This window comes from Phyllobates terribilis, unplaced genomic scaffold, assembly GCF_046119375.1.
Source record: "Phyllobates terribilis strain yellow unplaced genomic scaffold, ASM4611937v1 Scaffold_3__8_contigs__length_932513732, whole genome shotgun sequence".
Lineage (NCBI taxonomy): Eukaryota > Metazoa > Chordata > Amphibia > Anura > Dendrobatidae > Phyllobates > Phyllobates terribilis.
The window spans coordinates 258,364,288-258,378,102 of NW_027362763.1; the positions used below are offsets into that span (position 1 = coordinate 258,364,288).

Consider the following 13,815-nt stretch of genomic DNA (forward strand, 5'->3'; position numbering starts at 1 on the left):
AGTTTGTAAATACGATAAGTAAAAAAAAACACGTGCTTCACTCTCCCTCCCCGGGTCCAGCACAGAGTCTCCGCTGCTGCTCTCAGTGTTATTGTCTGTAGCACCATTACGTCAACAGCACTGCAGCGAATCAGTGAGCTCAACAGCTCATGTCATCAACTTGGGCTGAGTCACTGAGCTTAGTGATTGGCTGCAGTGCTATTGATGTGATGTCAGGACAGCAGACAATAACACATCCCAGGAGCAGTTGCAGAAACTGGGTACTGCATACGGGGAGGGTGAGTGAATAACAGTTGTTTTTTGAAAAAAACAAACTGCAGCCGGGAAAAAAAAACATAAAAAGTTTAATCTTTGGGTTACCATCATGGACGGCAACATTTCTCCAAAAAATAAAAAAATCTTACTTTAAGGCCGGTTTCACAAGTCCGTATATTTCCGGTACCGGAGATATCCGTGTCCCGTGTGTGTCACAAGTGTGGCAACCGTGTGCCGCATCAGGATCACACGTACCGGCGCCTGGGAATCAGTGTACAGTTAGAGCTGTTCCCAAGCGCTGGGTGCTGAATGCTGCCCTCATCATGGTTCCTGTCGGCGCTGCGATCAGCTCCAGCAGGGACAATGATGAGGGTAGTAGTGTCTGCTTCCGCAGTGTCCACCTGTAAAAATAAGAATAAAATAATAAAATCATTATGCTCACCTGTCCGGAGATGCCCCCTGCTGTAATCCTCTGACCGCTGACGCTGGGGAGAATGAACCGCTCCAGCGAGCAGGCCCCGGAGCTGAGCTCAGGAACAGTGTCCTGTCACTCACTGAGCGCAGCTCCGGAGCTGCTGGCTGGAGCGGCTCATTCTCCCCGGCGTCATCGGTCAGAGGATTACAGTGGGGGACATCTCCGGACAGGTGAGTATAAGGATTTTATTATTTCATTCTTATTTTTACACAGGAACACTGCGGGAGCAGAATACTACTACCCTCATCATTGTCCCTGCTGGTACTGATCGCAGCGCCTGCAGGGAACCATGATTAGGCAGCGTTCAGCAGCGGCGCTTGGGAACAGTGCCCCATGGCGCCGGTACGTGTCACATGGATGACACACGGTTGTCATAGGTGTGGGACGTTTTGTGAACCGTGCATCTGCAAAGAAACAGACATGTCAGCGTGTGGAGCAAACGGGACACACGGTCCGTGGAAACACACTGACATGTGCACAGACCCATTCATTTGAATGGGTCTGTGTGTGTCAATGTTTCCAGTGTGTGTGGAAACCACACATACTGGAAACACTGACGTGTGAAACAGTTCTAAAGCAGTGTTTCCCAAACTCCTAACGGCCGCCAGCAGGTCGTGTTCTCAGGATTTCCATAGTGTTGCACAGGTGAGAGAATTCCTGATGCCTTGATGACCTTTATTACCAGTGCAATACTAAGGAAATCCTGAAAACATGACCTGTGGGGGACCATGTTTTGATCCGCTGTCATGTGTCCTTAACAGCCGCGGGTGGAATCGCGATCCACAAGCGGGTGCTAACATGTTAAATGCCACTGTCAATGAGCGCCAATGGGTGCTGTCAAACCCCACCCATCGGTGCCCCAGTCACATGATCGTGGGGCGCCGATAGGTTGGCATAACAACCGGGGGTCTGCAGAAGACTGAAGCCCAGCTACGTGTAGCACAAGCGATCAGACAATATCAGTTTCTACTCTCCCATGGAGACTATTGAAGGCAGTAAAAAGTAGAGAAAAAAATATACATATTTGGTATTGCTGCGTTCAGAAACGCCCGATCTATCAAAATATAAAATAAATTAATCTGATCGGTAAACAGCGTAATGAGAAAAAAAATCAAAAAGTCAAAATTACGTTTTTTGGTTGCCGCAACATTGTAATAAAATGCAATAAGAGGCAATCAAAACATCGTATCTACCCAAAGATGGTATCAATATAAACTTCAGCTTGGCACGGAAAAAATAAGCCCTCACCCAGCCCCAGAAAAATGGAGACGCTACGCGTCTTGGAAAATGGCGACATTTTATTTGTTTTCTCTTAGAAACTTTAGATTTTCTTTTCACCACTTAAATAAAAATGAACCTATACATGTTTTGGTATCTGTGTACTTCTAATGACCTGAGGAATCATATTACCACGTCAGTTTTAGCATTTAGTGAACATGATAAAAAAAAAAGGTCAAAAAACAATTGTGGAAGTGCCTTTTTTTTTTTGCAATTTCACCACATTTGGAATTTTTTACCCGTTTTCCAGTACACGATATGGTAAAATTAATGGTGTCGCTCAAAAGTACAACTTGTCCTACAAAAAATAATCCCTCACATGGCCATATTTACAGAAAAATAAAAAAGTTATGGCTCTGGGAAGAAGGGGAGCAAAAAACTAAAAATCTGAAGGGATTTAGTGCACCTTCCACTTGCTTTTTCCCCCCTCTATCTCCACCCTCCCACTCTTTTTTGATTGAAATCTCTGACTTTATAAAGCCATAGTAGGACAGAGATAGATGGAAAACAAATATATGTGACGGTGCATTTATATGTTTGGCCAAGCCAAGCGAGCACCGAGCGCCTGTACTTGGTGTGTTCAGTCACTCTGTGCTGACAGAGTCCCTTTAAAGTAGGAACTTTACAGTTTTCCCACTGTTTTCTACTAAAGCATTTTATAGTCATGGAAATATTACAGCTGAGCAGGAACCAGCATAGACTACCTAGCAGGAACCAGCATAGACTACCTAGCAGGAACCAGCATAGACTACCTAGCAGGAACCAGCATAGACTACCTAGCAGGAACCAGCATAGACTACCTAGCAGGAACCAGCATAGACTACCTAGCAGGAACCAGCATAGACTACCTAGCAGGAACCAGCATAGACTACCTAGCAGGAACCAGCATAGACTACCTAGCAGGAACCAGCATAGACTACCTAGCAGGAACCAGCATAGACTACCTAGCAGGAACCAGCATAGACAACCTAGCAGGAACCAGCATAGACTACCTAGCAGGAACCAGCATAGACAACCTAGCAGGAACCAGCATAGACTACCTAGCAGGAACCAGCATAGACAACCTAGCAGGAACCAGCATAGACAACCTAGCAGGAACCAGCATAGACTACCTAGCAGGAACCAGCATAGACTACCTAGCAGGAACCAGCATAGACTACCTAGCAGGAACCAGCATAGACTACCTAGCAGGAACCAGCATAGACAACCTAGCAGGAACCAGCATAGACAACCTAGCAGGAGCCAGCATAGACAACCTAGCAGGAGCCAGCATAGACAACCTAGCAGGAACCAGCATAGACAACCTAGCAGGAACCAGCATAGACAACCTAGCAGGAGCCAGCATAGACAACCTAGCAGGAACCAGCATAGACAACCTAGCAGGAGCCAGCATAGACAACCTAGCAATGTAGCATGGAGAACGATAGAGCAGTCTATCGTAGGATCTCATATGCCGCTGCCATGACTGTATAGCTAAATGAACATATTGTAATGATTGAGTCACTAAACAAGTACAAGGAGGCCTGGATGCCTTTCTTAATAAATATATTACAGGCACTAGATTTTGTGATGGGCGTTGATCCAGGGAACTAGTCAGATTGACATATGTAGAGTCAGGAAGGAATTTTTCAGCCAATATGGGGCAATCATCATCATCTGCCTCATTACATTCCTCTGGATTAACATGTCAGGTTATAGGCTGCACTCCATGGACAAATCTGCCTTCAACCCTACAACATTAAAAAACATTTGTTCATGGTTTCATATTTTTAACAATTTCCGCATCGAGTTCTCAAAATAAACTAACATATACAGTGTATGTAAATAGTGGCTGTGGTACAATGTATGTAGTTGTGGGGTTTTTAATTACCTTAACTAAATTAGCAATACGAGCGGGCGACTGGAAGACAATCCATTCATCAACTGCAATAGTGTCCTGGTCTTGGTCCTTCTGAATGGAAATATCTCCTCCAAAGAAAAGCAGGGAATATGGAGAGACCTCGGTGCAGTCATACAGGTAGATCTGTACGGAGATGGCAATTAGGAACAGTAAGTGGAGAAACAGCAAAGAGCTGGGAAGCCGTGTTCTGGAATATTGGGGGAAAGTGTGTCATCTCTTACCGCTCCTTTTGGCTTAACACATCTTAAGATGTATGTATGGCACAAGATCACCAGCTTTAAAGATCCATCTCCAATCTGGGCTGCAATTTTTATTTAAAAGGGGTGTCCATCTTTGGGAACAATTTTCTTTTTCATATATTTTTATACATAAGTGCATGTAATTGGGCTAAAAATCCTTTTTGCAATTGGGTTTCAATAAAAATTTTGCACCATTTGCTCTTTATAGCGTTATACTGTCTATTGCTGGAGGCAGAATGAGGTAACTGAGAATCTGTCAGTCAGCTCGCTATGATGGTCTGATGTGGAGTTTGCTACTATATTAACTGTCTTTTTCTGAGCTCCTCTCAGATGATATTGAAGTTTAATGTGCATAGAAACAAACAGTCTGTAAAAGCAAAACGGTGCAAAACTTTTACGAAAACCTAATTGCAAAAAAAAAATATTTTTAGCCCAAATAAATGTATATAAAAAAAATTATCCCAAAAACGAGAACCCCTCTAATAAAAGGGTTAGGATTTTTTGGAATATAATTTAATTTTCAAAAGTACGCAGAAGGAAGCCTAATACCCCACAGCCCGGCTTCTACCAAAAGTCAGGCCAAAACGTCCAGGCTATTGGATCCCCCCGGTATCCCCCACTCACAAGGAACGCATAAGATCTCGTGTGTCATTGTGAGAACCTGCTCTTTGCACTAACCTGGCGATGCGCGTCCCTTATGAAGCGGTTACAGAACGGTATCGGCTCTGAGGCAGTTATGCAGCGCTGGGTTAGGGCAAATAGTGCGTATACAATAATACATCAGGTCTCTTACTCAGACTACAATAGGAGCTGAGGTAGGCCACTGTGCACACCAAGATCCGACAGCCTGAAAGGTCAGGCCCAACTTTTGGTAGAAAGTCAGACCCTTCCTGGGGAACATTAGGGAGTGTTCTGCTCACTTTGGGCAATAACTTATCATCACCAGTCTGGGGCAGCCTGCTCAATTATTAGATAGAAGGGCCCCAGATTGGTGACTATAAGAATTACACATTTCACAACTATTAGCCTCAGTCGGATGCCTGTACTGTACTGTATGTGCCTATGTGCTGCCACCCAGTGGTGGTGATGTGGATTGCAGCCTGTGGACATATTTTCTAACGTCACCATATTTTATTTCATTTGTTTTGTGAGAGATTGAAATCCTTAAGAAAATAAAAAATAATAACATTACACAGCATTAAAGATGGATAAAGTTCCAGCTTATCCCATAACCCAGTCTATCACAGGTTAGCCGGCAGCGCGGCCTGAGCATCTACCCTGTATAAGATCACACCAGGGGTCTCCAACATGTGACCTGGAAACTAGTCCAGTCATGTACTGGGAACCAGTCTGTGGAAACTCGGGTCAGAGACCACAGCTTTACACTACCACCGGGTGCCATCATTGGTGTAGGCCATAGAATACAGATTGTAATGGCAGCACAGAAATGAGCATTTATGCTAAAACATCTGCAATTACCAAAACTAAGGAATAGTGACTCCTGCAAATCCAATCTTACCTAAGGTGTTAGATAAAGTGGGGGTTGGTGTTCCTAATCGCACCCAGTATAACCAGAACATTACCATTAGATGACAAGGTTGGCACAGCAGCTCCATACTCCACCACAGTACGCGGTTATGCCACACTATGTCGGCTCCGTATACTGCAGGGTGACACTTACACTGCTAGTTTTCATTTTCAGGTGATAGACCAGCCAGTGGTGCTGAAACTCTCGCTCTTCTACGTTGACAGATTTGGGGTGAATGCTGACGCCGCCGTCTGCCTTTGTAGAGACCTTTACCCTATAGAAAGTCACATTAAATTTGGAAAATAAGATTTTACTATAGAAATAAATGTGTTTTCCGTTACCATAATCACGATTGTTTGAGACGGATAACATTCAGCCTTCTATTGAAATCCCTAATATATTAGTATATTAGTTATATCAATGTAGTCATCCAATATAAAGGGGATTCAATACATATTAAAAAAAAAGTGCCCTACCACGTCTGCTTTGTTTCTATGTTTATGTGTATCTTGGATTTTGCAATGACCTTAGAGGGGTATTACCATCTCATTCATAACAGCAGGGTAGATGCGGACCCCACTAGTACAACCGTCTCTGCTCTGGTGCCACGCTTGTAAGGGGATTCTGACCACATCTCCACTAATGGCGGCTTAGATGAGGGACTCGCGTGTCTTACACCTTCATGGCACATCCTGGGAGATGGAAACACCCCTTTAATGTAATCTTTTTAAACGTGTTAGTTTCCATTTGGAGGAACCATCGCTGAGGGGTTTTTTTTATATTGGATGACCACAGTTAGGGGGTATGGAAGGTCGGCCATATTTCTGCTGGTCGCTCAAGAAAGTCTTCATGAAACACCTTCTCTAACTGGTCATAAGCAGGGAGTGTGAGGACTGAACTAGACAGTTTAGGGTTTTTAAGTACACTTAGGATTATAGGCTATAATTGTTTTTCTCATTCAGTTATTTAAGGGGGTTGTCCGCTTTCAGCACACTTTATCCCATAAGCTCATTTAGGGTTTTAAAAAAACCAACAGCTTTACTTGCCGTCCCTGGGGCCATTGCTGCTTCTCATCTATTTTCTGCAGTCATGTCGATAGCTCGGTAGCCAAGCACTCAGATCAGTGGCCAACGTGGTCTACATTGGCAGAGCCACTTAGCGCCGTCGACCTGACATCACTGCTGCAGCCAGAGACCGAGCCAGCGGCAGAGACGCAGCACTGAGGTCAGCGAGGGCAAGCAAAGCTCTGTTTTTTCTTAAATCCTAGCCGAGGCTAAGAGGTGACGTTTGCTGAAACCACTTTAAATAATCTTTTCTCAAGACGTGTGGAGCTTTTAATGCCATTTTGTATATATATTTAGTATTTTTTTTTTTTGTGAAAACAGGCTAAAATGAAAAAATAAATGTGTTTTCACATTTTTTTCAATTATTTCTTAATAGCACAAATTAAAACTAAAATATTAATTAAATTGTGTCCCCCTTTGCCGTAATGTCATTTGTATATAAAGGATGTGGGCTGTGGGGGGCAGCTGTAGTTTGTGCTAGCGGTGATGATGCTGTAAACTGAGCACAGATTTTTAGAAACTTGTCTCCAATATCATATGTAGACCAACCAGTATTATGCTCCACAAGTAACTCACAAGGTGCCATACAAAAACATATAAAAGTCAAAAACGGAAAGTAATATTTCCATTATATCCCTGAAGTTATTGCCTTGTATATTCACTACTTACCCTGGTCTTTTCCTTTTCTGGCTAACACGAATCTTTGCTACTTTTGGGTACAATCCAGCGCAGATTACAGCCTTAATGAGCTTCTCGTTATCTAGAGAAAGAATAACCTTTGTAATATAACTGCAACCCCCAGAACAGGCGGCCATGTAAGATTCATGTTCTACCTGAATTGATGTTGGATTTCGGATCTTTTGGGTTCCTGCTGCTCACAAAGCCAGCTCCGAGCAGATGCTCCGCAAACTGTCCCTTCATGTCTCCCAACATCTGGGGAACAAAGCGTCTCTTACAGCAATATCAGGGCTAGGCACAGAAGCGTTGTACAATAAATCAGAGGGCTATTAGACACGGACAGCCCAGATTACCTTCAGGGTATTGGAGGACAAGAAGTACTCCCAGCAGTACTCCCTTTCTGCTCGTGGACCCCACTGTTTTGCTTTCTCCCAGCCCTAAGAAAAGAGAAAGGCAAGAGTTATACACACAGAAATTATAGAAGACATCTATGTTTATTTATTTTACTCACTTATATAGAGCCATTAATTCCACAGCACATTACAGACTTTATCATCTCTGTCCCCATTGGGGCTCATAATCTACATTCCCTATCAGTATGTCTTTGGAGTGTTGGAGGAAACCCACGTGAACACAGGGAGAACATACAAACTCCTTGCAGATGTTGTGCTTGGTGGGATTCAAATCCAGTACCCCAGCGCTGCAAGGCTGCAGTGCTAACCACTGAGCCACCGTGCTGCCTATGTCAAAACGGAACAAGTACACTTAGGAGTTAAAGGAAAAAAAAGTGAACATTTATTTGTTATTTTCGGTGATTGTCAGTTCTGTTACATTTTAGGAACAGAGAAATGGATTTCATGTGGATCACGGATCTGTTACAAGATTGATCTAAACAGAAGAACAACATCTGGTTTTGTTTCGTCACAGATCCATTTTCCACATCAATTCATTTTCTCAGTTCCTAAAATGAAACATAAAAACAGAACTCAAAATGGGATGTGTGAACAAAGCCTTAGCCTGCATGACTCTGAAAACTGTCATATTCCTTAACATTTTCAAAAAGAGGCAAGTTATAACTAAAAAGGCAGATATTAACTCAGAATTAATGTACGGACGCATGTCACGTTTCAGAAAAAGTGAAATAAAAACCTTCCACCCACTTTGGCATGAATTGGGTAAATAGGACCCTATAAGATGTACTTGTTGGAGCACTCCCAGTGCACACACCACATGTAAACCTAAAGCAATAAGTGAACCCATCTTTTAGCATAAGTTCGTTTTGCAGGATCACGCCCACCCAGAGACCCCGCCTCCCCGCCCAGAGACCGCGCCTCCCCGCCCAGAGACCGCGCCTCCCCGCCCAGAGACAGCGACTCCCCGCCCAGAGACAGCGACTCCCCGCCCAGAGACAGCGACTCCCCGCCCAGAGACAGCGACTCCCCGCCCAGAGACAGCGACTCCCCGCCCAGAGACAGCGACTCCCCGCCCAGAGACAGCGACTCCCCGCCCAGAGACAGCGCCTCCCCGCCCAGAGACAGCGCCTCCCCGCCCAGAGACAGCGCCTCCACGCCCAGAGACAGCGCCTCCACGCCCAGAGACAGCGCCTCCACGCCCAGAGACAGCGCCTCCACGCCCAGAGACAGCGCCTCCACGCCCAGAGACAGCGCCTCCACGCCCAGAGACAGCGCCTCCACGCCCAGAGACAGCGCCTCCACGCCCAGAGACAGCGCCTCCACGCCCAGAGACAGCGCCTCCCCGCCCAGAGACAGCGCCTCCCCGCCCAGAGACAGCGCCTCCCCGCCCAGAGACAGCGCCTCCCCGCCCAGAGACAGCGACTCCCCGCCCAGAGACAGCGACTCCCCGCCCAGAGACAGCGACTCCCCGCCCAGAGACAGCGACTCCCCGCCCAGAGACAGCGACTCCCCGCCCAGAGACAGCGACTCCCCGCCCAGAGACAGCGACTCCCCGCCCAGAGACAGCGCCTCCCCGCCCAGAGACAGCGCCTCCCCGCCCAGAGACAGCGCCTCCCCGCCCAGAGACAGCGACTCCCCGCCCAGAGACAGCGACTCCCCGCCCAGAGACCGCGACTCCCCGCCCAGAGACCGCGACTCCCCGCCCAGAGACCGCGACTCCCCGCCCAGAGACCGCGACTCCCCGCCCAGAGACCGCGACTCCCCGCCCAGAGACAGCGACTCCCCGCCCAGAGACAGCGACTCCCCGCCCAGAGACAGCGACTCCCCGCCCAGAGACAGCGACTCCCCGCCCAGAGACAGCGACTCCCCGCCCAGAGACAGCGACTCCCCGCCCAGAGACAGCGACTCCCCGCCCAGAGACAGCGACTCCCCGCCCAGAGACAGCGACTCCCCGCCCAGAGACAGCGACTCCCCGCCCAGAGACAGCGACTCCCCGCCCAGAGACAGCGACTCCACGCCCAGAGACAGCGACTCCACGCCCAGAGACAGCGACTCCCCGCCCAGAGACAGCGACTCCCCGCCCAGAGACAGCGACTCCCCGCCCAGAGACAGCGACTCCCCGCCCAGAGACAGCGACTCCCCGCCCAGAGACAGCGACTCCCCGCCCAGAGACAGCGACTCCCCGCCCAGAGACAGCGCCTCCCCGCCCAGAGACAGCGCCTCCCCGCCCAGAGACCGCCTTAGTTTTCAAATTAAATAAAATCCTGCGTCCTGAAACAAATATACAGAAGTGACTTTTCTTCAGCTCTCCTATAAGCTCAGCTGATTCTGAGGTGATGAACGAGGGCAACAGCATAAATGTTTGAAGCATGTGAGGCCCTGCATTAAAATTCCTGTGGCCCTCCAGAACTGTGTGCCCACTTTACTTCACTCGAGAGAAACGATGCCGTGTGCCCCCTTTATTGGGTGCGGCACTATACAAACCACTACTGTATGACAACCACAGGTTCACTTCAGCACACGCTCACCCGGAATGCATTTAGGGAAGTCAAATGGTCGCTTCGGGTATTCTGCGACAGCGCCTTTCTTTTCATATCAGCCAGTTTCTCCTTTCCCTTAAAGAAAGAGATCAAAATACATGTAAATTAATCATCTACTGCAAATACAGACATTAGAGTGAACCTGCCATGGGATTCACAAATCAGGGACACGGAGGGAACAGGGAGAGTAGTCATCGGAGCAGATCCCCACTGGCTCTTCCCTTCCAGGTTCTGTTTAACCCCTTAATGACCTTGGGTTTTTCCGTTTTCGTTTTTTTGCTCCCCTTCTTCCCAGAGCCATAGCCTTTTTATTTCAATATTGCCATGTGAGGGCTTATTTTTTGCGGGACGAGTTGAACTTTTAAACGCCGTCACAGGTTTTACCATATCATGTACTGGAAAACGGGAAAAAAAGATTCCAAGTGCGGTGAAATTGCAAAAAAAAAAATTCCATGGTTGTTGTTTTTTTTGTTTTTTTTTAAATTTCTTCTTTACCACGTTCACTGAATTCTAAAACTGAGCTGCCATTATTATTCTCCAGGTCATTACGAGTTCGTAGACCACAAACATGTACAGGTTCTTTTTCATTTAAGTGGTGAAAAAAAAATCCTAAGTTTGCTTAAAAAAAAATGGAGCCATCTTCCAAGACCCATAGCGTCTCCATTTTTCGGGATCTGGGGCTGGATGAGGGCTTATTTTTTGCGCGCCGGGCTGACGTTTTTTATTGATACTATTTTGGGGCAGATGTGATGTTTTGATCGCCCATTATTGAATTTTATTGCAACGTTGCGACGACCAAAAAAACTTAATTCTGGCGTTTATAATTTTTTTCTCATTACGCCGTTTATTGATCGGATTAATTCTTTTTTTATATTGATAGATCGGGCGATTCTGAACACGGCGATAACAAATATGTGTATGTGGTTTTTTTTTTAATTATTTTATTTTCAATGGGGCGAAATTTAAACTTTTATATTTCTTTTAAATACATTTTTTTTCCACTTTCTAGTCTCCTATGGAGACTGTTGAAGCATGCAGAAGCTGCAGTTATCTGATCGTTTCTGTTACACAGAGGCGATGAGCAGATCACCTCTGTGTAGCTGACCCAGTGGTCAGCGCTCATAGCAAGTGAGCGCTGACCACTGGGTGGTGCTCATAGCAAGCGAGACATGACAACCACAGGGGTCTGCTGCAGACCCCGGGTTGTCATGCCCACGCATTGGTGACACGCGATCATGTGACAGGGTCACCGATGGGCGGGGCCCATGCGGCGCTTCCGGTTCGGAGCTGTTAAATGCCGCTGTGGGATTGACAGCGGCATTTAACTGGTTAACAGCAGCGGGTGGATCGCGATCGCGGCTGTTGCAGGCACATGTCAGCTATAAGAATCAGCTGACATGTGCCCGGTTCAGTGCGGGCTCAGCGCTGGAGCCCCCGCTGAACCGGGGGTGATGGCCTGAGGCGTACTAATACACCCCAGGCCATTAAGGGGTTAAAGCATCACTCCAGTGGAGTTTTTTTTTCACCGCTGGAGTGGTGCTTTAAACATATGTTCCCTGCCCCAAGTCATATACTCGCCCTCCGGTGTCTTCACCGTTTTTTGGCTCAGGAGCAGTCCCGTGGCGCCATATTGTGAGCACAGATTCTGACAGGCTGGAACTCAGAAGCTATGTCACAAGCTCTCAATGCAAGTGTATAAAGAGCGAGAGCGAGGCCACAATGGGCCCTCATAGACTTACATTGATTAGTGACTTCCAGCGAGCTCCATGAAACACTGGAGCAGCCGGCAGGTCACAAACTGCAGGAGATGGACCGGACGCGAAAACAAATGAAAATGTTGGAAAGTGAGTATTAGGCTGTGGGCAGGGGACTTGTAGGTATTTCTCTATACAGTCACATATCGGGAGAGATCTGTCAATGAAGTAGAGTCATGTGGCAATGACCCACCTAGTTGACTACTGTCCTAGTTCCTGGGGCTCTGAAGACCCCTGCATTCAGCAGAAAGAGGAGGCAGCGGCAGTCATTTGAGAGCTGCGGCCATGTAACCACAGTCCCTGACACGGCACCGGCCTTCTGCGTGGGCTGGTATCTGATACTGCAGCTAGGTGAAGAGAACAGTGTGCAGTAGACTTCCGCTGCCCCTTCATAATCAGCAGGACTTACCAAAGGAATTACAAATGGGTCTTTAAAGCTGAGACTTGCTGCAATTGTTAAGACTGGATCCAAACAGCAAAACAAAGCACCAAAGAGGATCATCTTGCCAATATGTGGCTCAACAGGCAAGCGGGCCAAGTGAAAGCCAAGTGGTGTCAACTCCTCACGCTTATCGAGGGCATTCTAGCAGGGAACAAAAAATACAGAATTTATACACCAGTCTGGGAGAGGGTGCAGGTCGTCTGTTATTGGGCAGGTTGTACTGTTCGGTAATGGCTTCATAAGATAGTATAGACAGACACGTATCCCAGCACATATACAGAATGTTTTATGATGGCGTCACGTCTTACTACATACCAGTTCCATGAGATGAGTTATTGCTAGGATTATTGCTTCTCTAGATGGCGCATCCATTACTTTTTGAAGGAAAGAGGCGATTCCTCCTAGTTTTAGGATCTAAAAAATATATGTCAATAAATGATGTTGGGAGTCAATAACTTAACAGGAAAAGCAAGTCCTGGTTAGAGAGCTACCTTGATCTGAAGGCACAGTTCTTCCAATGGTGTCCTCATGATTTCTGGCAGCTGGTATTCATCCAGCAGACTTTCCCTCAGTCTGTTGTATAGATGGTAGCAGTAACCTGGCTTTACCCTGAAAGGAAAGAATACAGAAATCAGCCACAAGCCATGTAACAGGTTACTTAACATGGTTACTCAAAGACACTGATGGAGTGGGGGGGGTATTATTTCTGTTATCTTTATTTTCTTCCTAATTATTTTATTTCTTGTGTTGATGTTTTTTCTGCACCAAAATCTTCAAAATGATGCACATGGGTTTGGATAAATTTTGCGCAAAATTAAAGATGCTTTTCTTCATGTCTTACTTCTTGCTTCCTTTTAAACAAAAAAGTTGATTCTTTAAAACAGAGGTCTCAAACACACAGCCCGCGGGCCGCATGCGGCCCCTGAGGCTGCTTCATACGGCCTGCAGGCACAGACCCCTTGACGATCCCCACCTGGTCCAGGAGGAGCCGCCGGCAGCAGCGCTGTATTGCCGCACAAAGACCGTCTCCCAGCACAGCATTACCAATGCCAGCCACCAGCCAATCAGAGGCCAGCAGCTGATATCTGCGTCCCAGCGCAACGCCGTATGACGTCACTGCCATGCACAGATATCAGCGGCTGGCCTCTGATTGGCCGGCGACTGGCATTTGTAATGCTGTGCTGGGAGACGGTCTTTGTGCGGCAATACAGCGCTGCTGCCGGCGGCTCCTCCTGGACCAGGTGGGGAT

General features: G+C 46.9%; 1 protein-coding gene across 2 annotated transcripts in view; it reads right to left on the reverse strand.

Annotated features, from left to right (window-relative positions):
- Positions 1 to 13,815, reverse strand: part of DHX36 (DEAH-box helicase 36) — a 48,897-nt gene that overhangs the window by 1,730 nt on the left and 33,352 nt on the right. For both annotated transcript variants that reach the window (XM_073674755.1, XM_073674754.1), the window contains exons 16-24: positions 13,058 to 13,175; positions 12,882 to 12,980; positions 12,534 to 12,707; positions 10,359 to 10,445; positions 7,771 to 7,854; positions 7,573 to 7,672; positions 7,409 to 7,499; positions 5,829 to 5,949; positions 3,879 to 4,031 (exon numbers count right to left, since the gene is read on the reverse strand). In XM_073674755.1, coding sequence (XP_073530856.1) covers positions 3,879 to 4,031; positions 5,829 to 5,949; positions 7,409 to 7,499; positions 7,573 to 7,672; positions 7,771 to 7,854; positions 10,359 to 10,445; positions 12,534 to 12,707; positions 12,882 to 12,980; positions 13,058 to 13,175 — 1,027 coding nt within the window. The remainder of the gene's footprint in view (positions 1 to 3,878; positions 4,032 to 5,828; positions 5,950 to 7,408; positions 7,500 to 7,572; positions 7,673 to 7,770; positions 7,855 to 10,358; positions 10,446 to 12,533; positions 12,708 to 12,881; positions 12,981 to 13,057; positions 13,176 to 13,815) is intronic.